Source organism: Eurosta solidaginis, chromosome 1, assembly GCF_040869045.1.
Source record: "Eurosta solidaginis isolate ZX-2024a chromosome 1, ASM4086904v1, whole genome shotgun sequence".
Taxonomy (NCBI): Eukaryota; Metazoa; Arthropoda; class Insecta; order Diptera; family Tephritidae; genus Eurosta; species Eurosta solidaginis.
In genome coordinates, this window is record NC_090319.1 from 378,337,034 (window position 1) to 378,364,096 (window position 27,063).

Consider the following 27,063-nt stretch of genomic DNA (forward strand, 5'->3'; position numbering starts at 1 on the left):
TTACAATTATTTGAAGTTTTTCGAATTTTTCGACTTAACTGAGAAAAGTTGTTTTCACCGACGCAGTTTAGAAAAAAAATGAGTTAAGTTGATTTTTCGGATACTGTAACTTTCTAACTAAACATCATATAAATAAACCAGTAAGACCAAAATATGCATACCAATTGACAAAATTACATGCAATTAATATCTAAAATATTTCCTATCTTGAGATAAGTTGTTTTGTCAAAACTCCACAGATATGTTCGTGAACATACTCATACATATGTATATTATAAGCAAATACTTAAGCTCTTTATTATCTTACATGTAAATATTACTTCAAATTTTTGCTAATTGATATTTTTGTCCACATAGAGTAAATGCAAAAGCAAACTGGCCACTTATTTTTTTAACCGCTTCATCTTCGATAATTCTCAATATTATGACATTGTTCGTTTTGTACAGAAAATGGCCTTCGAAATCTGGCATGATAGAAATATAATACATTCCTCCACTTATAGTAAAAACTAATAATGTGGGTTGGGTGGGTTAAAGGGTTAAAAATCGACCACCCTCTTTTTTATTGTTGCTACCAATCCATACTTCAATGATCCATCATAACTTATTGTATCAATTATACCAATCCCATTTCTGGTAATCCATCTCCTTCTGCAAAGATTCTAAATGTGTATGTCTCGTATTGCCGTTACGCATAAATATACGTCGATTACCGATTGGCTGCAATTGACGGAAATTATCGACTAAAGCATCATCTTGAGTGTCTTGCAATTGACGAAAGCGTGCAATCTAAAGAAGTAAAAAGTGCGTATTTGTATATTCATAAAATGGTATATTTATATATTTAAGCGAATATTTATTTCATATCGTATTAGTATCGAAAGGTTTAAAGCAGATTTGGCATATTTATTCTAACTAAAACTGGCAAAGCTATCGTTACTACCAAAGCGAATTCAGTGGTACCAGGTGTTGTTATCCCAATAGCTGTTTGCTTCTTCTTGATTATTTTCCATACAACGCCTTGTACATTAATATGTCAGTTAATCGAGATCAATGAAAATTTTCTTTTGACTTGGCATTCTTCTGCACGGTGAATTGGTTGAATTCGCTTTACCACCACCTGGTATGGATTCGACTTGGTTACTACTAGACGGTCCTTTATAATTACGAATATCAATGGTGGCAAACGTTTCAAGAATTTTTTCTATATTTTTATTCTGGATTTTTCTCACAGCATGGTGATACCCTCCAACTTTTTAAACGACCGATAGTTCCTAGACTCAGCAATACCTGTACCCTCGCAAACTTTGCGCTTGTTATCGGATATTAGATTGGTAATAAAATCCGGAAGTTAAATCTTACAGAATACCGCAATAACAACTGCCGCCAAGTTTCGACATCAATGATAAGCAGTCCTGTACCGAGTTTCAATCATCAATAAAAGTAACGGCTTCTTTCTCTCTGTGACTTTATATGAAGCCAATAAAAAAAAAAAGTTTACAAAAACTGAGAATTTTCTCAAAGCCGGAGCTCTGACTTATGTAGGTCATTAACATTTGGACTTTCGGTCGGTATAGTATCATAAGATATTTTGTCGTTTAACCATAAATCTCTTGCTTCATAGTCGGAACTACCCAAAACTTATTTCTTCCGATCGCCATTGCAAGATGAGCCTTGGTGTACCCAATCTTTTTTTCCGGCCAGAAGGATTTCGCATTTGGTTAATTTTTACCAGTTGATCTGGTTTAAGACAATCACAAACCTTGAGAGCCTACAGCCATAAACCCTGTTCGGACCGGTAGCAGCCGCATTTCCCCCAAAACTCGCCTTATTTATTTCATTTTGACATTCACTGTGGGGGTAGGTTTTTGTTTTAATAACGCCGCTGATAGAACCAGCGATGTTCGTTGCACACTGACACCAACACCTCGGCCAGAGGCCCTAACTCCTGCTTGTGGTCGAAATGTAACAGTAGAAAGCTACCGGACACTTCCTGTCTTTGTCCTGCAAGGAATATATTGCTATCAAAATTAATCAGTAGATATATAGCTCTTTGAGAAATTATCAACAATTGGGAGAGTAATCGTGAAAGTCCTGGTATGCGGATTTCATCTTGTCCTAAAAAGAACTACTTTACAGCAAGATGGCTCAGTCCACCAAACCACGTTCAGATAGCCCTCCGAAAATCGGACTGGGTGTCCAAAGAGTAAACTTTACAGCCACGGTCTTTTAGCTTCACTAGAAGCTCATTTTTCTATGAAACCCAGAAGAAAGGAGATAGAACTCCTAATATGACGTTCCCCTACACAGTTTTTAATGCATTCAACGAGAGCCCTTTTGACTCCTGATCCAGACGGGACACTATTTATTTCTGTTTATTTTTATATTATATGAAGCCCGTGTGATTTGCTATCGAAATAGTATCGACTTGTTATCAAAAAAGTAATCGATTCGCTATCGAAAAAACTTTGATTTGTTATAGAAAAGATATCGATTGGTTTATATTTTGCTATCCAAAAGTTACTGATTTGATGTCGAAAATATATCGATATGCTAGCAATGAGTTACCGGATTGTTTTCGAAAAAATATCCGCATTTTATCCAGTTTTTATCGGAATATTACTGATTTTTATAGATTAGTCCTTGCAGTGTTCGAGAGAAAAGTGTGTGCAAGTTTTATGGTTCTGTCCGTGAATCCAACGGCGAGTATCGAAGGAATTATAATGAAGAGCCGTATGAGCTTAACGCAGATCTGAACATAGCGCAACGCAAAAATCAAAAATGTTTTGCTGGATAGGTCATGTTATGTTAGGCCAAGAACATATTTCTATAACAAATCGATATTTTTTCAATTAAAAAATTATATCTGCCTTAACAAACAATCCTATAATAATAAATCCACAACAACCTTCCGTACCCATAAATGAATTTTTCCGAACCCTGGTTCCAAATTAGTCTCGAAACTATCTCAAAATGGTTCCGGAATGATCCCATGTTGACAATCTCAAAACAGTCTTGACATAATCCCGAAATAGTCGTACAAATAATTTCGAATTGTTCCTTAACACCATTGCAACATGATCACGAATCGGCCCCTAAAACTATTTCAAAAAATTCGGAATAATGCTGAAACTATCTCAAAATATCACAGAAATTATCCCAAGATTGCTACGAAAAAGTCTCGAAATGATCCAAAAATAGTTCCCAAGCAGTCAGTATTGGTTTCAAATGGTCCTGGAAATAGTCCGTGAATAACCCCAAAAATTTAGCATTGAGACGTGGTATGATGTTTCAGGTTTAAATTTTGAGGAATCACAATTTTTCGCAGTCCCTAACAGCAAACTTAATATTAACTTGACATTATGTTAACTCTCACAAAGCAGATGAAGGATTTGGCATTTCCGAAACCTATTTCGGTCGCAAGATAACAGTTTAAAAACCTTAGACAATAAATCACGGTACAAGATCTAAGTGGTAGTGAGAAAACAATTGAAAATAAAAATTAATAACTTTGAAAGATCGAGAACTAAAAAAAAACATATCTCACCAAGAAATCCCTACTGGTACCAACACTATATCCTTGATATCGTCTACCAAACTACTACTAATTGAGTTGGCAAAGCAATTTTTGTGTGAATTAAAAATTAGTAATTACTTTAATTGTTTTTTGTTCTCATACCTGCTTTGGAGAAATCGGTATGGGATCCGGATAGAGCACCCATGTGATAGCTTCTGAGCAAGGTGGTGTTGTGAGCGAGCCTGAAAGGAAAGAAGTGTAAAAAGTATACCCAAATTAGACTTTTGGAAATACCTTTTGAATGCTTAAGTTGTCATCTTCCACACATGGGATATACTTATTTTTACCTACATATAATATTAACTTATTTGTTGAACGGTTTGAGATCACTACTTCAAATTAATTCGGTTTATACCATATTCAAAGGTAACTCCATAGTTTGCTATCCCAACTTATAAGGCAAAGTAATAAAATCTCATCATTCCTCAATTTTTTTTATATTTTTTGTTTATTCGTTTTTTTCGCAGACAGTTTTTGGCGTTGATCAGCATTTATGCATTCCACGTTTTTCTTGGTTTTTAGACACATGTTAATATTCTCATATTGTATATTTAGACGATTGTAATTAAATAAATTTACTTTATACATTCTACTATTGCTGATATAGATAATATCGCTGAGATGCTTTTGGAATATTTAATTATTTTAAAATTTAATCGATATTACCAATTTTACATAATAACAAAGACGGTAATAACTTTCGGTTGTCTGTGTATCCGTGTTGGGGAATATGAGGTGTGGTTGATAAATTGGGAACCTTAGGTTCTTTTTTGTTTCATATAATTACTCGCAGCCTTTACCTGTGACTCCGTTCGTAGGAAGAAAACAAAAGAGAAGATTTTTTTGAGAAAAGTCGCGATCGTCCTGAAAAACTTCTGAAATTATACCCATGCCGTACCGAAATGTTCTAAAATAACCTCAAAACGATTTGGAAAACAGTCCCAATACTATCACTAAAACAATCTAAATATGTTTCGAAACAATCATCATATTATCCTTAAGGCAATCCCGCAGGATTCTCAAAACAGCTCCGAAATTATCCCAAATAAAATACCTCAACGATACTGAAATTTTTCGAGAAAAAACCCCTATGGCAAACATGTAATAATGCTGAAATTACCTAAAACGGTCCAAAAACATTGCGGATATGATCCCGATAAGCTTGACAAAACTATTTCAAAAAAGGCGCGAAATGATACCGAAGCAGAACCGAAATGATTTCGAAAACAGCACCGTATTGAACCTTTTCGAAATAATTCCGAAGACGAACACGTAATAATGTCAAGGTTGCCCTAAATGGTTCAAAAACGTTTCTGATATTTTCCCGACAAACTTCCCGAAACTGTTTCGAAATAGTCCCGAAATGATACGGAAACCAAATCGAAATGATTACAAAAAGTCCCGAAATTATACGTAAACATTCCAAAATTTTCCCTAATAATGAAAAAAGCTTGAAGTGAGCTCGAAACGATAGGATTGGTCCATAGTGTTCGAAATGATGCGAACGTAATCCAAAATTCTGCCGAAAACTAGCCGAAACGATCCCGGAAATAATCTTGAAATGAGAGAGACAATCACGAAATGGTTCCGACATAGTTCGAAAATGATGCTTAAAACAGTCCATAAAATTCCTGAAATGATGCCAAAGTATTCCCCTAAGAAACACCTGAAATACTCCGTTTCTTCTTCCCAAAATTGCATAGACCAAGGTTCACATACATGCCTCCACTCTTTCACAATTGCTTCGATCTCGATCTATGTATATATCGAGGTTATCAAATATTTTTGATAGACGTGAAAAAACTCAAGAGTTTTACCGGTTCTAGTCCCTGCGATTGCTAAAGAGGAGAGGGAGAGGAAGATTTGTCCGATTGCATAGAATTAACCCCCACAGGACCCTAATATTAATATTATCAATAACATTAATGTAGGTAAAAACAATAAGAGCTATAACGATTGTAAGATAATTATAAAGCCGCTATTCCCAGGGAGAATGAGACCCCCACCCTTTTTAAAGAAACATAAATCCAGTTATTCCTTCCAGACTTTTGACTATCAGCATTAAAAAGGGTTCTCCAGTCGTTTTGACGTGATTGAGTCATAAAAATTATTTAAATTAAACCAGTCCCAGGCTTGTGAGACATCCTTTTTCATACAAATTCGGGCAATAGATATCTTCGATAGATATTTCACAGCCCTCTTTTCTAAAATTTTGTAAATCTCGAACACATTCGAAAGTGGTTTCCAAATAAATAAAGCCACTACATCTTTCCTTACTAAATAATGGCTATTTCTAAGTGTATAATATTAAAGCAGTATTATTATCAACAATTTTTCTCCCCATTTTAGAAAACTCAAACAAATATTAATAGCCCCTACTCCAGCTTTTGGCCTCAACGCCTCAATTGTCAATCCTGCCCTGAACACAATTTTATAAATTCTATTAATTGCTTCTTGTGAATTTCGTAATTATTTTACCATTAAAATGTACGTTTATTGTATTATGTGATTGGCTTTAGGTATAGAAACTAATGCGTTTTCTATTAATGAAGCGATTAGCACCATTACAAGCAAATTGAGCCACTAGATATTATTCGAATTCAATGATGTTTCGCACTTATTAAATTCGATTAATGAATACAATTTTCATGCAAGTAATTAGCTTCTTCAATTAATTTTACAAAATTGTTTGCATTGACAGTTATCCAAAATTATACAATAGCAGTGGCCAAATTTGAAATTTACTTGGCCAAAAGTTGACTTTGAAAAATTGTACTGCGCTCCTCTTTTCTCAATTTCTTTTAGTCGGCTGATCCATCCACCCTTTCTTATTTCCCTCACTTCTTTCCCCCTCTAGGCCATTCCATTGATCGAGTTTCCTTTGTTGCACGGTTTTTATTTTTCTTGAGGATACTAATGTATAGTAGAACTAGTAAATCTCACTCGCTTTGTTTTGGTATAGCTGACTTGCAAAATAATTCCAAAGTAGGCATTGCAATAGCATAATATTTTATTTCATCCTTTTCTTTTCAGCTTGACACTCGCTCCCGTTACTATTATTTTTCTTTCCCATATTTTTCTCCGTATCTCTCTCACATTCCGCCTAGTTCTTCTCCACCCTCTTTCGTTCCTCCCTTTTTTCGTCGTTCTTTTCTCTACCTTTCTTTATCCCTTTCACCAACGCCCTATGTTTCACTTCTTCTCTGCCCCTTTTTAAAGATTTCCTATTTCCCGACTTCTTTCTCCTCTTGTTGCTTTCTATTTTTCCATCCATCTCGCTTTCCGACTACCTCCTTCTTCCTCCTTCATTTCTCTTCACTACATCTTTACCACAATCCCTTCCCATCATTTTATTATTTTTTGCAAAACTCGCCATCTTTCTCCCCCTCTCTCTTTCAACTTCCACAACGCTATTTCCGCCTCCCACTCGTCTCATTATTTCAGCTCTCTTTTTTCGACACGTTTTCCCCTCCTCTTCCTTACCTTTCCTTTCTCTCTTCCTCTACGTTTTGTCTCTGTCCCTTCCCCCTCTCTCTATTTCGCTCTCGCTTCCTCCCTCCTCTTCCACACCCCTTTCAGTCACCTTACCACTCTCCCATGTCATCATTATTCTTTTCAATATACTTCCCAAACCACTTTATTTTCACCCGCTTTTCCCCTCCACTCCACCAATAACCATTCCTCTAATAACCAACAGGTTTTCGAAATTAAAAATGTGAAAGTATCACATCTGCAATAATAAATTAATAAATAAAATGTGGTTTGCTTTTTATTGTGAGTTAAGCTAAGGTGATGTATATTTTAAAAGTTTTCGCAATTTCTCATCCCTCTTTTCCCTCTACTATCTTATCTACCTCTTCCCAACCACTTCCCCTTTATATTAAGTGGGTTCGAAGAACACTTCGCATATGCATTGTGACTAGAGATTTTTCTATATCGTCTGCTAACTTAGCAAGCTTTAGATTTGTTTGAATAACGCCCTGTCTCAGCATAGTTTAATACATTTTAGAGTGAGATAGGGCATATATACCAAACAAATCTGAGATAGACCGTACCTGAAACAAACTCTGAGATAGAGCGTTATTCAATACAACTCCAAAATAAGTTCTTTTCGAATTGGCAGCAGAGATTGGCGGCCATCGATATATAAATGAAATAATTTGTAAATTAGTGAATTTGCTCGTATGTCTTCATATATTTTATTCTTTTACTACATCAATCCATTCATATAATATCCTTACCTCTGTAAGTATAAAATTTGTCCACGTCCACATTGGCAATCAGAGAAGATAGTGAGAATGTAACCGTTAAATTGACAGCATCATTCGCTTCCGGTATCAAATGCAAATGACGACAAATTGTTGTTAAGCCAGCGCCTTCATTCTCATGTAACTGTAAACAAATCCAAAGTAACAATAAAAAAGAGCAAAACTAAACAACCAAATGGCCGAACAAAATCATAGCTATAGCCAATATTGCATTTCTTTTGTGATACTCAACAATCATTTACAGTTAGTTCCTAGCTGCATATACTCATACCTACCGTTATTTTCAATCAACTCACATTGAAAAAGAAGGCCAATACAGCAGCACCATCAGCATATTCCAATGCTTCAACGAGTGTTGCATATTTCTTATTTCTATGAACTATATGCATTTCCATTGTATAACGGATGTCATTGATCACATGCTCAGCTCCACGATTGTTCTTATCGCCCCAATGAAAATGTACACTCTCTACTTCAAATTCGCCAGGCAATTTAGCGCCACGTATATACGGCATAAAATCACCATTTTCTTTCTCTTCCGCTGTTAGTTTGGGTATGCTAATGGCGACTATAAAGTGAAAAAATATATTGAAATTTGATTTGAGTAATTTATGACTCTTGTAGGTAAAGTTAATAGAAATTACAAACTTCATTCTTTTTTTTACATATCCCACATTTTTGCAGGTATGATTGTAATGCTAGAAGGACAATGCCAAAAGGGGTACAGTTGAGAACTAGTCTAAAGATTTTAGTGGCAATTTGAAACACAGCAAGTACTTCTTTGTATACGGAAGTTTACGCTAACCACGGAGTTACTCTGATCTTAATGTAATGCTTTAGGTAAGAATGTATCTGTCTGCGTGTTTTATAGGGGTTGAAAGATCTGAACCGATCTTTTCCTGTGATCACAATGTACAGGACACGCTGTATAAGGTTTTTAAGGGGTGGGTAATGCCACGGCCCAACAAAAGGAGAAAATATATCATAAAGCAGCTATTCAATAATTGGTATACATATATAAGAGAGATTTGGGGTGGTGATTGGGGAGGAGAGATTGGGAGTGTTTGGATTTAGATGGAGAGGAAAGCAAAGAGGTAAAGGGAATGGAATTGCAATGAAATCGAAGGATACAGCACAAGGGGAAGAGAACGGAAAGTAAGTGTAATTTTTTATCAGTAAGCCAATTCTCAAACACGGGTAACATTAGCCGTGATAAACCGCGACCATGTTAAGACAGGTATACAATTTTTTTTTTTTTTGGATTTTTACATTCGGAAAAACAAACATAGGCAACCGGCAGAGAGTTGTCTTTGTTGATTTTTTCGGAAACTTGACCAGATATAAAAATCAAATTTTTCTGGATAGTGGACTAGGGACCAATCTATATGAAATCGTCTAATTTATTATGCGAATTTTTATTATTTGCCTACATCAATATTTCACAAACTCTTTTAGGAAGCGGATTGCTATAACTTTGCATAGAGGTAGCGAGAGAAAAGAAAAGCAAGGGACGGGGAAAGAGGACGAGAAAGAGATAGAGTAAAGCGAAGATAAAGAGAGCATTAACGGAGAAGGAGGACAAGCTAGAGATAGATGGATGAAGAGAGAAAATTACAGAAAAAGACGGGAAGAAGAAAGGCGCAGAGAGAGCAGGAGAGAGGGAGGAGCGTATAAAAGAAAGAAAATTGCTTAGGCGTATTGCATAGGACGCAAATTCAGAACACCATATGAAGACTCAATCATGTTAACTACTAGGCTGTCCCTATTCATCCGAAAATTTTTATTGTAAAAAAAATGGATACGAGTAACTAAACAGCAAATCTTCCCTACAAAAAAGAAAACTATTAGCCACTTTGTATTTATTATTATAATATTTGGGCAATTCACAAGCGTATATCATTCATGTAAAATAAAAGGTCTGAGTTTTTATATGGTTTCCAATATACAATTTTATTGTAGTATAGCGCATACGGCGAATAGGAGACCTTGTGAATTGCCTCATTATTAATATTGAGTCCATATATCAAATATCAATTCAAACCACTGTGCTACACTATCTCCTATCGGGTCCAAAATTTGTACTGGTAAAAATCTCCTAAGATTTATAAGAGCCACCCTAATATACTTACACATATAATAAAATAAATTGTATGCAATTTGTATCTTAATTCCCAATTTCTTCTCTACTCACCAGTATGTCCATTGTTAATTAATACAAGTGGGTTTGGCAGTAAATTGTGATATCCAATCATATCAACAGCTGGCAAATTCAAAGGAATCGCCTATAAAGAAAAAAATTGTTATTAGCTATTTAATAGACTTAATAATAAATAAAATAATTTTAAAAAAATATTTAAGTTAAACGGTTTTATTGAAAACAATGCTGTAACGAATTTACTGCAATTCTGCTTATTTGCAACCTTCTGCTAACGTTCGAATCACTAAACTGTTGAATAAATAACTCCAATATTCGATAGTGCAAAATGGTCTTTATTAGACTACTTTCAAAGTAACACTTCTATTGCTCGACAGATAGCGTGCTTAAAACAAGTCTAGTTGTGCCTCAACTGTTGCCGCTTTTATACTGTCCGGTTTCCTCGCCGACATATTTCTAGGCGCTTCTCTTTCCAGAATCTACTAGTTAGTTATCAGCTATAAATTTCTCAGCTATAACTACAGATGCACGATTTTATAGCTTCTCTCATACCCCATGCGCGTGTATATGTGAGTGATACTTGCACAATTATTGCATACTTTCGGGAGTATTTCAGATATATGCATGTGGTTGTGCGTTGCTTCTCCGCTGCGTGTACGTACATATGTGTAGACATAATGATTGATTCGTTTATGTAGATACAAGTGACTGTCTGCTTTATTGTTGTTGTGGATTCGTTTACTTAGCATCAGACTAATGATGTGAGTATCACTTAGTGTCACTAATATTCGTCACAATACTTACATGAAGTAATAATAATACCAAAAGCTAAAAAATAATTAGATAGGTCCTAGGTACTGGTCATCACACTCCTATTCAATCTAGGGCGTTGATCAGACAATTAAATAAAAGCGTTGGGCGCGTGAAATTTCTAAAAAAGTGAGGCGTAGCATAAACTGATTAAGGTTCAGTTGGCCTTATATATGACTATAAATAGAAATTTGACGCGTCCCACGCTTTTATTTAATTGTCTGAGCAACTCCCTAGATTGATGAGGAGTGTGATGACTAGTACCTAGGACCTACCTAATTATTTTCTAGCTTTTAGTATTATTATTACTTCATGTAAGTATTGTTTTCAATAAAACCGTTTACTTTAAATTTTTTTAGAATTATTTTATTTTCAAGTTTTTAGTCTTTATGTAATTGCCTATTATTTCTCATTCTATTTAGTTCATTTAGTGACTCATATTATTACAAGGACTCTTTCTTTACAATTTGTTGCAATCTAAGTCCTCAATACATACTCCTTCCAAAGACTTTACTCGACTCTGCGCCACGTATGCTTGTCCCTCCTCCAACCCCAAAATATTTTGATGTCACTTCAACCGGACTGTATGTAATATTTGTTCCAAATATGAGCCAAAGCGGACATCGTAGGTCGCTTTCTATTATTATGTGTACCATATATGAGCCAAATCGGACCACAAATACGATTTTTGTGAATATCTCGATCCTTGCGCCACCTAGCGGCGATTTTTTTTTCATAGGTCGCTTTCTATGCTTGTATATATTATGTGTTCGAAATTTTAGCCAAATTGGACCACAAATACGATTTTTGGTATATCTCGATCCTTGCGCCACCTAGCGGCGAATTTTTTGTTATAGGACGCTTTCTATTATATTCTCATATTCCAAATATGAGCCAAATAGGACCACAAATACGGTTTTTGTGAATATCTCGATGCTTGCGCCACCTAGCTGCGATTTTTTTTCATAGGTCGCTTTCTATTCTTGTATGTATTATGTGTTCCAAATATGAGCCAATTCGGCCCACAAATACGATTTTTGTGAATATCTCGATCCTTGCGCCACCTGGCGGCATCTTTTTCTTATTATTGCATTGTCATCGGGTTCTAAACTATATTCCAAGTTTCAAGGTTATAGCTTATCGGGAAGTTACTTAAATTTCAATTACAGAATTCGTGCCAGCCAGCCAACCAACCAGCCTGTCAAGTCAAGCTAAATAAAACCGTTTAAAAATTAATAAATGCAAGGCGCGAATGCCTCCGAAGAGATTTTCGTTGTGCTCCATTTAATTACGTGTTTTAAGCCGACTCCGAACGACATCTGTAAGGCAGATGAATTTTCACTGAGAAGCTTTTCATGGCAGAACACACACTCGGAGTGTTTGCCAAATCACTGCCGAGGGGCGACCGTTTTCTAATTAAAAAAACTTGTTTGTATATTTTTGATGTTGCTGTGAACAGGGCTCCAACCCAGGATCTTCAGTACAACAACACCATAACTTTTGCAACATAGTATTTTTCAGAAAGAGGATTTCTTACAGATTATTACTTACTTGCTTCCTAATCAGTATTCTTTCCTGTCTATGACAGTCTTTAGACAAACCTTACCTACAAAAATCAGAGTCGTTTTGTCTGCAGTTCTGAGTGTCAGTAAAGAAAGAGAAGGAATTTCGTTATTTTGTGCGAAAAATATTCATTGCCCTTAAAGTGTATTACTGGGTTTGTTACTAGGCATAACCAAGTGCTAGTTGTTCGGAGGTGCCCGAAGCATGTACATTTATCCAATTCGGAAGCTCTCCGGATCAAATCATCTGGAAATCTAGCGATGCTCGACATATCCAGCCGATATCCAATTTTAACACGCATTGTGTTTGCTTATACCATAAGTCCGCCTAGCTGCCAAGGCAGATTGGTACAGTGACTGTATTTCCCTGGTGCAGTTAATTGTTCTTTCTATCGCATAGACCTCCGCATGGAGGGCATTGCAGCAATCAGAATTGACCAGCGGATGCTTCGAGTACAGCCCTGCACCAATTCCGTTTTGCATTTCGAACACGGCTGTGTAAACTGAGCTTTCCTTGAATTCCCTTCACGATGGGAACCCTATGCCCAGTACCTGAATGTCAACAATTGCTGTAATGTAGCTCAACTATGTGACGTTCGTCGCAATCTCTGATCCCGTTAAGTATGCCTCCATCAAAGGCTTAATATTTTCCTGTTGTTTTTGTTGTATTGGCGATAAAGGCACTCCCCGAAGGTTTTTGGGAGTGTTATCGATGTTGGTGGTCCCTTTCCGGATACACATCCGGTACGTTCCGGTAACAAAGCACCATAAACTTACTACCCCGACCATCTCAGGAACGATTAATATGACCACATTAAACCTTCTAGGCCACATCATCAAAAAGTGTCCTGGAATGCATACAAGCATTGGAGACGAAAGTTGCATGTTTCATCAAGCAGGAAGGCCGTGGATCGAAGCGCGGGCTGCCAAATTTCTGAGATCAGATGCAAATCCAACGATATTAGTTTTACAAAGTTGTTCATATCTCTAAGAAGAGAGGACTTAGACTCATGATGAGCATTCTAAGAAAGCAATTAAGCTGGTTCTAAAAAACTTCTAGTATTTGCCAAGAGGCCGGAGTTAATTTATAAGACTGGTACCCAATTAGGGATTTTTCGTTTGTCGTCAAAAAAGTTCTGGTAACACTACGGACACATTCAGTCTCTGTGACATGAAGACTAGCAAACTCCAACATGTAGTTAGTTTTTTTTTTTAGTTTTACGTGATAAAAAAACTTTTATTTTGGAAAAAAATTTAAATTTTTCTTTAGTATAGTTCCAGTTTCAGTAAATTTTCCACATCGCCGATGAGGCCCATTCAATAAATTTTAAACAAGAACGCAAAAACTGGATTTAGTGATACCCATTGTTGACATTGAATACGCATGTCCTTTACCACCTTTAGCTGCCATGATTTTCCTTCCCATTGGTATCAAAGTCGTTTTGAAAGTCAGCAGTTTTTATCGCAGCGTCGACAATGAACCAAAGAAGGTGGTGAGCTCGAACCCAAAGAGCATTTGATTTGTAGCAAATTCAAACTATTTAGCTTCAATTTTAAATTTATTTACAAAACTTTGTTCAAATGTTCTTTTATTCCAATAATGAATTGTAAACCAATTCTAATCAACATTCTTCCTACTCATAAGACGAATACAAATTTACAAGATTCGAACCAAACTCTAGATTTTGCAATGCTTTGACTGAAAAATAATTTAAATCTATAGGATCGTGGATATTTACTTTGGCTGAGTGAATAGCGATTGGTGACTGCGTCTTGCCAGCACAATGGCCATGAAGGCGAGCCCAGCGTCGTTGGTTTGGTTCCGAGTAGCCAAAACGAGATCCCAGAGTTGCTGAAAAAAAATAAAAACATAAATAAGGTTAAGTATAAAATATTCATAGAAAATTAAAATATACATATATGTTTGTGTTTATAATGTTTTGCCTCCCATGCCGCTGCCCAAAAGAATAAAACAGGCAAAGTAAATTGCAGTAATCTAAAGGCCGATCGTTTCATTTGAATATAAAATTTAATAATACTTTGGCAAAAGTAAATTTTGATTTTGGAATTTGGAAAATTTTGTTTATATACCGAAAAGGTGTGTTTTTTTTTTTTTTTTCTTTTTATATAAAGTTTCTGACTATTTTAACGTCACTGCTTTTTATTAAGATGTGACTTCTGCGTCAGCGATAACTGGCAGGGTTGTACGTAAATGGGTTCGCCCTAAGTGAAAGGAACAAGCATGTAAGTTATTAAATGCTTTGATGAGTATTTGAGTAAGTATTTGAGCCCACTCGTGGTGGTATCTGGTAACGCGACGGAGGTGCATTCGCGCTTTGACCTTTCCCCTCTATACGAAAGCATGACACTCTTAATACACGTCCAAAAATGTCGGGAGGGATAACGAAACACGCATTTTAGATCCAGGATCGTGAATTACCCCCGCACTATCTGAGCGTTTTTGTGAAACATGCCCCATCTCACTCGAAAATGTATACAATTTATGCTCAGATAGCGATTTTTTTTTAATTCTGAGACAAAAGTCTTATAAATAAAAGCATAAAGTGGTGCGTTTTCAAAAAAAAAATCTGAAATACATAGGGTTTTTCGCAAAAGTTTCCTAAGAATCGGCAGCCGAGAAAATGTGATAAAACACACAGCGGTCGATATAAGAAGCTACCATAATGAACATGTAAAGGGCCTAACAATGTTAACATAATCATAACGGCATAGTCATAATCATATTTTTACTTATCCATATCAATTGGCATCAGTTATTGGTGCCTTAACCTAAAAATCGTAAAATTGTCATAAAAATTAAGAAAACGCCAAAAATTACAAACATATTCCACAAACAATAAGTCTATTAGTGAAAATTTACAATTCACAAACTCAAACTTGTTTAGGTTACCAATTGGTATGGTTGTGGCTAGGGCGTTATGGTATGGCACCATTGACCAATTACATTGATTTCCATACGGTTGGTTGGATCAGCTGTTTTATATGGATATGGATACGTCAACTTTGCCAGGGCTTTAAAGCTGGAGTCATTGGTGCCGTTTGTCGTATCGCTGTAGTCGTATCCCTAACGTAATCAGCTGTTTATCGTTACGACGGTAAACCAAAACCCAATTGGTTGGCTACGATACGGTTACGACCTTAGCGGCACCAATAATCGATTGCATTGATTCTAATAAGGTTGGTCGGATCAGCTGTTAAAAGGTTGCCGAAACGGTTACCGATAAAGCACCAATGTCTCCAGCTTAATGCAGTGGTCGGCGCACCATAGCTCAATTGAGACAGCAACGAATAAACATTACGCACGGCTGTGGTATAGGATTCCCTGCCAGAAATATTATGGTGGGAATAGAATACGCAAATGGTAAACTGGTATGTATAGTTTTTCCGATCAGTTTGTTGTATAAGCTGCTCTGAACTATTAATTTCCATGGTGCAAATGAAACACGATGATTACACCTTCAGCCTGACGCTTCGCCAAATATCCTTGGCATTTTCAAGGGCATAACGAATAAAATGTGGTGTTTGAAATTATATTAGAACATTTAAAACTGAACTAAACAATCAACAGTATAAAAAAGGAAAGAGATCGATACCATCTTGTGTCGTACACTTGTCACACGGTATTTTCATAGTTTACTTATCGTACAACTATGTTAAGGTTCTTACTTTCATGTCATAAGTATAAATCTTTCAAACTAATATGATTTTTTTTTTTAATTACTTTAACAAAAGTTGTTGCAATATCGGGACTCACTTTTTTAGCCGCATATTTTTTTAACGCTTTTTAACTGTGCCAGATATGTATAAAGGATCGAACAACTTATAAAAACCCTTTTCATTATTAACGATGCAACGCCTTTAAAGCAACAATGATAAAAAAAATACTTGGCGCGAATTACCTCCGAAGATATTTAGGCCGACTTGCTCTCCCAATTAGCATCGTGCTCCTTTTAATTTTCCCTACGAATTGGTGACCCTATGTACCTACATGTTTTACGCCGACTCCGCACGGAATCTGCAAAGCAAATGAATTTTTACTGAGAACCTTTTCATGGCAGAAATACACTGGGAGTTTTTGCCAAATCACTTCCAAGGGGCGAACCCGATTATAAAAATGTTTTCTAATTGAAAAAAATTTATTCTAAACTTTTTAGTTACTTTACCCGGGAGTTGAATACAGGACCCTCAGTGTGATAAGCGAAGCACGCTACCACCACACCACGACGGCAGCAACAATGAATATACATTTTTGCTACAGACTCGCCAAACTTTTGTTAGTTCCTTCATACCCCAAGGTTTTATAATTTAACTAGCACACCTGGCAGACGTTGTTCTGCCCTAAATTTGGCCTATCTGCATACATTTTAATAAGCTTTTTCCGTCTAACTCTGACCTACCCCTCTACACTTTTTCCTAATCTTTTTATTCACTCCTCCCTCCGTCTTTTTCGCTTCATCTCCATCTTCGTCTCATTCTATCTCTTTCTCAGTCTCCTTCTCTCTTTTCTCTTCTCTCAAGTTTTTCTCCTTCTTCTTTATCTCATATTGCTAGCCCCAGAGGGCAGTATGTATTTTGTTCCAGTCCTATTCCGAGTCTCAGCCCCAGTCCCACTCCGAGTCTCAGAGTCAGTCCCAGTCCCAGTCCTAGTCCTATTCCCAGTCCCAGTCCGTCTCTGGTATACTTGCCGGAAAAAAGCATCGTAAATACTAATATAGGCAAATTTATATACGAAATTTAAGGCAAATCGAATAGGACGTATGTAAATAGGTATGTGGGTATTATTAATTCTTGTCTTTATTTCGGCTTCGCATGCATATTTATAAGTTTTGCCAGGTTGATGCGACTAAATCGAATATCACAATGAACTTTAGAGCTCTCATCAACAGCTTTCATTTGATATCCATAATACACACACATTCTAGGGGTATCCGGGTCCATGTTTTGGCCTATATCTCGAGACCCTAGTCACTCAGCGGTGTAAAACTTACTCTGTATTATAGCACACATCAACAGCTTCAATTTGATACCCATAATATAAAAACACATTCTAGGTGTATCCGGGTCCACGTTTTGGGCTATATCTCGAGACCCTAGCCTCCCAGTTGTATGAAAATTATCCTGTACTATAGCACTCATCAACAGCTTTCATCTTATATCCATATTGTGTAAACAAATTCTAGGGGCACCCGTGTCCACGTTTTGGGCTATATCTCGAGACCCTACCCTCCCAGTTTGGGATTTCAAAATCAACTAACCATCATCTCTCCTTCCTGTATCTTTCCTAAAAATTCCATGGCAATCTTTCTATCCGTTCTCGAGTTATGGAGTGACAATCAAAATGTACACTTCTTTTTATACATATATGTAGAAGATTTTGCTTTTAAGTTGTTTGATTTCTTTATTCTATTGGCAGTTTCTTATCTCTTGACATTTCTTGCAATAGCGACACAAACGAAAATATTCAGATAACAAAGTTTAACTAATTGACTAACTTTTACTCAAACATAATTCAAACAAAACCAAATGTTTGGTTATTTTAAATTGTTGTCATAATCAAATTTGTATGGGCGATATAATCTCGTGAAAATTTGTTAGTTACCTACAGACATTCAAATTATTGTTTAAAGTTTTAGTCAACCGAAGTTCTCATGATTGGATTTATATACTTTTAAAGCATCATTCAGTTTGGTCTATGGTATTATTACATCACAGAGCATTCCAACAACAAACAGAACTCTTTGTAGTTCACGACCAAAACTTTGTAGTGCAATGAAAACAAAAGCAACCAGAGCACCAACAACAACATCCCTCTTTATCATTCTTTACATCACCGCCTTTATAAACGACCAATAATTAAATAATTATGTATTTTATTTTTCTTCTTTTACATCATGCTTGCTTGTGTTTCTATATTCTTGAACGCCAGCTGCTGTTTGCCCACACGCTCTTACTTCCCTTATTCTTGATGGCGTTATTGATTTAATTCGTTGCTCGTATAATGACTTGCTTTGAGTGGCTACAAGTGAGCGTTTATGCTGTTAATATAATATCTGGGGATATAGCTCAGTCGTAGAGCATTCGACTGCAGATCGAGAGGTCCCCGGTTCAAACCCGGGTGTCCCCTTGTTTTTTTTTTTTTTTGGAAATAATTTTTCTTTTGAAATTTTGTTTAATACACGTTTAAAAAAATTCAGTAAGAACTATTGACGATGTGTTTTAGAAAATAGAGCAATAACTTGTAAAGTTTACTCGTGCAATGAACTACGCTTTTAAATTACAGTCGTGGACGTGCAGATTACGTGAAGCTTAACTATAGGAAATTTAAAATTTTTTATCGATGCGGTTTGTTGAGAATTTAACTAACGATTTTATTCCATTTATTAACAATAATGGACCGCAAATTTTGTCATATCAATGAAAACTACTGGTTATGCAACGTGAAATGACGTTTTGACTTCCAGAATCCCGACAAAGCATAACTCCGACAATTTTAAAAAATCCCGAAATGAAGTTTTATTCGACGGCAACACTGACAACAAAAACTAAAGTTATAAAAATTTGCCGATTTCAAGAAATTATTTAGCAAAAGCTTCTGCTGAAGTGTATCCGCCCAAATGCGCTCATATATTTTTAGAGAGAGTAAATTTTTGTACGTAATGTCATAGATATTAAGGTTTTAAGCACTCATTCACTTCATCTGCGAGTGTTTTTTCGGAATAACTTGCAGCAAGTAAGAGGAAAACACCACCCATGGGATGATCATTACACCTCAAGTCCTAAAGGGTTCTGTCTAAATCTTCCAGCGACTGTTTAGGAGAAATGGTTCACTCACCCCATACGATAAGCTTACATGTATTTAGAAGCTCACTTTGGCCTGAAATTTTGTTTATGTAACACATCGGTTTATCAGATGATTTCAGAGACATTTAAATGCGGAGTGAGCTCGTAGTACGTCCACCACACAAAAGGATTTTCGCGATTCTTCAAGAAGCAACTGCCACAGCGATTTCTCTTTTTGCTCTTTCCGCAAGTAATATTAAAATAACAGAAGTGTTTTTCCTGTTCCTCCAGTCGCACCTAAAAATACGAAACCCAAAGATTATAAACCGCAAAGGATTACTTAAGGTCCAAAAGAAATAACAGCAAACCCCAACTCTGCAGTGAAAATTTAGGTGTTAAAATAACCTAAGCTTGTACGGCAGCCATTCTTCTGACAAATCCCATTTGTAGGAAAGGTGCCTCACCTATTTTTCCCCAATTCTACGTTTTACTGGTGCGGTTAGGACTTAACGTCATATAGCTTCTTACAGATTTTCTTTATTCTAACATTACTCCATCTAGAGAAATGCCGCATGAAATATTTAATTTGTATAGGAGCTGCCACGCCCCTTCTTCCTCACCCCATATTTTCTTGGCGGTGTTGGGAATTGACCTCATAGAACTCTATTTCTATGTTCTATGAGGAATACTTCTAGAGTTATGCAGTTTCAAAGATTCCATTTTTATGTGAGATGCCACGCTTCTTTTATACATCGAAATAATTTTTAGCCTATGACTATCCTTGGAAAGTTTCTAGTGGGTGTTTCAAATTTGGTTGTGATCGGTCGATCTGTTTAGGACGCAACCCGATCTATATCTACATACATACACAATTTGAATGCACATTTCTATCTAGATTTTTTCAGTTAAGCCGAAAATGGTCCATTTCATTTGTAATTGAATTCTAAATTAGGCTGCTTTACCTGTAGACCTGGTAGCAAAGAACATAGCGCTAACAACTGCAACGAGGCTTAGTGCCGCGGGGCAGCTTGATCGCAGACCATAAAGCCATAGTAGTATCTATAGCGTCATCAATTACAGGGCGAACATACTACTTGATGCCCTATCTGCGTTTCGAGGGTCGCCTAAAGCCACAATAGAGGTGGATGGTTGGCGCAAGCGTGCTCAAATGGTGGACGAGGCTATACATGTGTTCATAGATGGTTCTAAAGTAATGGAAGGAGTAGGGTCTGCGGTATACTGTGCTGATCCAGAAATCAGCAGATTCTACAAGTTGCCAGATCACTGTAGCGTTTTCCAAGCAGAAGTATTAGCCGTAACCAAAGCAGTAGAAACACTGGAAGAGAATAGCTTAAACTGCAGCCGTGTTTAGAGTGTAAGCAGTCGCTGGAAAGAGTCGGGACGGGAAAAGCATACATCTATATTGGGTCCCAAGGCATATGGGAATAGATGGGAATGAAAAATCGGATGAACTAGCTAAAAAGGACGCATCCCTTGAAGCTTGAACCAACTTTGTTAGTCTTAGGGTGCAAGACCTACACATAATTTTCAACACTTTCAATCATGTGCACGTCAATCGAGAATGTCGAAAATTTTGTGTAGGTCTTACAACCTTAGACTAACAAAGTTGCTTCTGTCATTAAAAAGAGAGTACTGTATACTCGTGACGGGTATTATGACTGAACGCTGCCTTCTGGCGTCACATGCCTTTAAATTAGGCTTGACCAGTGACGGCAAATGTAGGAAGTGTGGGTTGGGGGAGGAAATGATCGAGCACGTTTTGTGATCGTACTCTGCGCTTGCCAGGCTAAGACGCCAGCTATTAGGAGTGATACAGCTGTCAGATCTAGAAGCAACAAGTGGCATAAGACCTACATAGAAAGCTTCTAGCATTTGCCAAGTTATTTTATAACATAGGTCCTGGTTTTTGATAGGGTTTTTCAAATTGGTCGTTAAATAAACTTCTGGTAACGCTACGGACTCATTCAGTCTATGTGAGGTCCTCATGGACCGGCCAGTTCAACCTAACCTAACCTAGCTTCCTTATTTGTAATTTTGTGTTTCATGGACTGGAAAATATAAAAAAAAACCTCAAGAGAACGTGAGTTGGGTCTAATAACTAATTAGAGTCTAATTATTAGACTGTGGTAGTAAGCTTTAATTAAATTTTTTTACGTTACAATGGCCCATAATAAGCGAACTATTTAGCAGCACATCGCCTGTCTGATAAGAATATTTTTTTGCACAGAAATGAAGATAGCAAAAATCGTAAATTTTGCAATGTTATGACAATTTTATGCCACCGTAATTAATATGTTTGGCGTATTTGAAGTATTTGCAATGGGTATACGGAGACAGCTTGGCCTTGGACTTTCAATAGTACTAGGGTGGCTCTTATAAATAATGTAGACGATTTCTCCATTCCTTTAAACGGATAGAGCAAGATCAAAAATATCACATGTAAGTTTTGGTTTTTTTGAAGACAATCAAGAGTGTTGCACAGTGGTTAAATTTTAGATTTTGTTTTTGGGTATCAAAAATACATAATAAAATTTACATTTTTTGAATCTCCACAGAAAAATCATAACCTTTACCACTGTGTGACACCTCATAACCGTTTCCAACTGAAATCGGTTATGTTTATATGTGATATAATTTTGAGTTTTCTGATTTATTTTATTTCAAAAACACTGGCGCACAAAGCAAAACATCGTCGTCACCCTCTTCTTCGTTGTCAACTAAGTAATGTTTCGTTACGTTTCCCATAATTTGTCTTTATTTATTATCGGTCGTGACACCTCATAACCATTTCCAACTGAAATCGGTTATGTTTATATGTGATAATTTTGAGTTTTCTGATTTATTTTATTTCAAAAACACTGGCGCACAAAGCAAAACATCGTCGTCACCCTCTTCTTCGTTGTCAACTAAGTAAAGCCGGAGTCATTGGTGCCGTATGTCGTATCGCTGTATCCGTATCGCTAACGGAATCAGCTGTTTATCGTTACGACGGTAAACCAAAACCCAATTGGTTGGCTACGATACGGTTACGACCTTAGCGGCACCAATAATCGATTGCATTGATTCTCATAAGGTTGGTCGAATCAGCTGTTATAAGGTTACCGATACGGTTACCGATAAAGCACCAATGTCTCCAGCTTAATGTTTCGTTACGTTTCCTATAATTTGTCCTTATTTATTATCGGTCGTTTTTCTTTTATTTATGAACTTGTTTTTTATTATTCTGCTGTGACGTTTTTTGACGATGTAAAAAATGACATTTATATGTTAATGTTTGTAATTGCTGGCGCTACTCCTCAAAAATGTCACATTGATCGACGTTTGTTAATGAAACAAACAGCTACGGAATTTGAAATAAGCTTAAATTGTTGGAAGGTGACTTCATAATAAGAATATGAAAACCTTTTTTATGCTAATTATAAATAGCTAAAAACCAAATTTTCACGAACTCAAGATTTTAAAAAATACATGGTCGAGCTATAAAATGTCTGCGCTTTTACAAAGTTAGGGAAGCTCTGCAAAAGAAAAGTAGGGGATAGGGCTTTTATTCTTTGTTCAAGTTTTGGCTTATATTCTTGGCTAAAAATATATTATATTTGAGCTTGATCCCAAGACCTTATAAACTGATTTTGATGAATTTTGGGTATCTACCGCAGACCATTCCGCTATGTTTTAAACTAGATGTTACTCTTCTGGCTTTAATCTATGAAAATGCGACCCTTTGTTTTACCTCTTAATGTTACTTATAAGAGTTTTTAGTGCAAAATTCTCAATATCGAGATAAGCATTACTTTATGCGATCATCGATTTCCTTCACCCCAAGGTTCCACCAATTTATAAAAAAACTTAAAAGGATCACACTAAAATGAAAAGAAAAGGAGAAGAAGAAAGGCGAAGTGCTTCTTTTCCTTTTAGTGTGATCCTTTAAAGATTTTCTATAAATTGGTTCAGCCACCCCCCTGCCCATTTCAATTTTGTGAAAAACATTTTTTGAGCACACGAAAAAATTCGTCAAGAAGTAGTTTTTATGCCGTTAGGTGTTTTTTAATCTGAAAAAAAACTGTCTATAGTGAGGCATCTTGCAAAAAAGTGCCATTTTTTAGTCAAAAATGATCGAAAAAGATATAATTCCTCAATAATAATGATCAAACTACTTATTAGAAACATTGTGGCGGTCGCTAAACAAGAATCCGATGTCAAATTTCAAATTCAAGATGGCGCCCAACATACAGAATTTAGCAGAAATGGGCCAACAGTAAGAAAAATACTGTCCGCCATCTCGGATCCACCATCTTGAATTTGAAATTTGATATCGGATTATTGTTTAGCGAACCCCACAATATTTCTAATAAGTAATTTGATCATTATTATTGAGGAATTATATTTTTTTCGATCATTTTTGACTAAAAAATGGCACTTTTTTGCAAGATGCCTCACTTAAGACAGTTTTTTTCAGATTAAAAACACCTAACGGCATAAAAAACTACACTTCTTGACGAATTTTTTCGTGCTCAAAAAATTTTTTTTCCCAAAATTGAAATGGGCAGTGGGAGAATTCCCCATATATTTTTTTTAATTGATTTTCGAATTCTTAGATTTTTACGAATTTCGAAAGCGGAAGAGCCTAGTAACTTTTGTTGTATTCTAATGAATAACGTAGCTTTTTTTCAAGGCAAATTAAACAAATTATTTATTATTTTTTTTTTAAATTTTTTTTTCTTAGAGTTCTTAGAACTTTCATAGCAGAGGTACCGAATAACTGTTTTTTGTGCCCATGAGGATTTGGGATAATTTTTTAAAGAAAGATTTAAAAAAAAATTTTAAATTATTTTTCGAAAGGGTGTAGCATAGATGTACATACATATGTATGTATACTGAAACGATTTTTCGCCATGCCTTGTCAAATTTTGTTTGGAGACGAGCCGGTTCGGGCACTGTTCCCGAACAATGAATTTGTGCCCAAACTATTTGATCTTTTTTTGATAAATATTAAATTTAAAGCTTTGTTTCTTCAAAAAACAAAAAAACAAAATTGTAACTTTATTAGTATTAAGCTTTATTATACATTCTGTTCTTACTTGTTATACCTTTCATGAACATGAAATGGTATATTCACTTTGGTCCGATGTTTGTAACGTCGAGAAATATAGAAGATAGACTCACCATTAAGTATACCAAATTGATCAGGGCGACGAACTGAGTTGATATAGCCATGTCCGTCTGTCCGTCCGTCTGTCTGTTTGAACGCAAACTAGTCCCTCAAATTTTGAGATATCTCAATAAAATTTGGCACAAGGATGTAATTTTGTATTATATTAGACATTTTTCGGATCCGGTAGGATCGGACCACTATATCATATATCTCCCATACAACCGATAGTTCAGATAAGACGATTTTGGTCATTCCTGCCGCAATTTAGAAAGTATAAACGTGAAACTAGGTGATATATATTTTAATATATCACAGAAGATTTTCTGAAAAAATCACTTTGATCGGAGCTATATATAGTATATATCCCATACAACCGATCGTTCAGATAGAGAGACTTTTAGCCATTTCTCCCTTAATTTCCAATATAAAAACGTTAAACTTAGTGATATTTATTCTACTATATCATAGAAGATTTCCTGAAAAAATCACTTTGATCGGAGCTATACACAGTATATATCCCATACAACCGATCGTTCAGATAGAGATTTTTGGCCATTTCTCCCTTAATTTAGAAAGTATAAACGTGAAACTCGGTGATATATATTTTAATATATCATAGAAGATTTTCTGAAAAAATCACTTTGATCGGAGCTATACAACCGCTCGTTCAGATAGATAGATTTTTGGCCATTTTTCCCTTAGTTTCCAATATAAAACGTGAAACTTGGTGATATATATTCTAATAGATCATAGAAGATTTCCTATAAAAATCATTTCGATCGGAGCTATATATAATATATATCCCATACAACCGATCGGTCAGATAAGGGGGTTTTTTGCATTTTTTATTTTATATATTATATTAAAAATCGTTTAGGTATGTACATCTGTTCACTATATATTTCTTATCATATACATCCGATTATTTGGAGATTACGAACGGCATAAGATTATTGTTGAGCCCCATTCATGAAAGGTATGAAGTCTTCGGCACAGCCGAAGACAGTCCCTTCCTTACTTGGTGTTTATTTTTATTAGGAACATAAGATCATTTTATCAGTCTATTGCTGTACATATAAAAGACTAATAAGTCTTAGTTGTACATAAATTAGTTAAATAAATAAATAAAATAAAAAAAGCAAAAAAAAATTATTCTGTTTGTTTGAAACAAATCCTTGATTGTTTATAAATAGCAATTATTTACTTCGTTCTGTTCCTATTAGTCCGAAATATTTCAAAAATGTTTAATTTTTGTTTCTTCTTAATTCTTTTCTTTTCTTCTGTACTTTACTTCATTTGGTCAAAAAAAAAAACATTTTTTCCATTGCCATTTCCAAAAATTTAATTATAATGCATTGAGAAAAACTGTATACATATACGTATGTATATTTTTAAAAACATTTTATTATATATATTTTTTTTTGTAGAATTTCCGAGTTAATAGTGCCACATTGAAAAGATGTCAGTCGTATGTGCATAATTCATAATTGATAAAGTAAATCGAACAAATTAAAATAAATAAATAAATCAACTTCAGAAACGCATTTTTTATTGCTAAAGTCACACGACACACAGCGTTGGTCACTCACAAATTCGCACAATCAATGTAAACTGCATTTGCATGCATACATATGTACATATACAAGTACGTCCTTTCGTATATAACAAACAATGCAAGTTGGGCCTTCCCTAATTTAACAAAAAACTTTTATATATTTACCTTCATAAAGCACACAAAACACAATGAACACCAAATACACTTCCATTTAAATTTTTTTTTTTTTACTTTTTATAAACAAAATTCGCACATATGTAATCTACTGCTGCACCACCTTAAATTTAATTTGCAAAATTTACGTTTTGAAATCTTGTGTCAAACTAAAAGTAAGCGCCGCATCGAAACACCTGTACCGCAGCAAGCTAGAAAGATAACTACTTATGTATTTACATATGTACGAGTATGAGTCTTTCCAGTCTAAATAGCACCACACCGTAGGGTGACAACTTCCAAACTGAAGTCAACACCTTTACGGCCAATCGATCGCACAAGCTGCCTATCAAATGGGAACTTCTAACAAAGCAGCAAATGCTTCTTCCCTTCAGCCCACCTGAAATTGTGCTATTCTATAATAAAAAATTAAAACGAAATGCAAAAAAAATGTGTATTAGACTGGCCAACAACCAGACGAGCAACAATCATACACACAAACGTAGAAGAGATCTTAAACGAACAATAGATCGCAAAATAACCGAGTGATAATTAATAATTATTAGAAATCTATTGTAACTGTTTCACTTGTAGAGCTGCTTAACCCCCCTTGAAGCGGCGCTTACATATTTTAACTATTACAGCTCGCTATTTAGTATGTGCAGCTCAGCAGGACGATAAACCATTGTCATTACAAAATTGTATTGCAAAATTATATAAATAGTTAATTTATTACGTTTGTCAAATTATAAACGCATATGTATATCATTAATACAAATATTTGCATTTGAAAGTAACAAAATACACACACACACACACACACACACCTTCAGGAAGTTATCAATTTCATTTAATTTGCACACGCTTAAAGTATTGCAAAACATTATTAATTAAAAAGAAAAATATTTGTTCTAATAATTGCGGTGAGAATTGCAGGCGAGAGAGTTTTTTGAAATGTTTTAACAAGAATGGGTTTTGCTGTGGAGCGTACGAGTTAACGCATTTATTA

General features: G+C 35.6%; 1 protein-coding gene and 1 non-coding gene across 2 annotated transcripts; one reads left to right on the plus strand and one right to left on the minus strand.

The window, feature by feature from the left end:
- Positions 1-210: 210 nt before the first annotated feature.
- On the minus strand, positions 211-26,436 carry CAH9 (Carbonic anhydrase 9). The gene is made up of 7 exons (XM_067763214.1): positions 26,067-26,436; positions 14,112-14,224; positions 10,037-10,127; positions 8,142-8,413; positions 7,819-7,969; positions 3,680-3,759; positions 211-789 (listed from the first exon to the last, which is right to left on the minus strand). The coding sequence occupies exons 1-7, from the start codon at positions 26,110-26,112 to the stop codon at positions 613-615; spliced, it is 930 nt and encodes a 309-aa protein (XP_067619315.1). The 5' UTR covers positions 26,113-26,436; the 3' UTR covers positions 211-612.
- TRNAC-GCA (transfer RNA cysteine (anticodon GCA)) lies at positions 18,446-18,517 on the plus strand. The gene has a single exon. It is a non-coding gene; the product is annotated as a tRNA-Cys (tRNA).
- Positions 26,437-27,063: the final 627 nt, after the last annotated feature.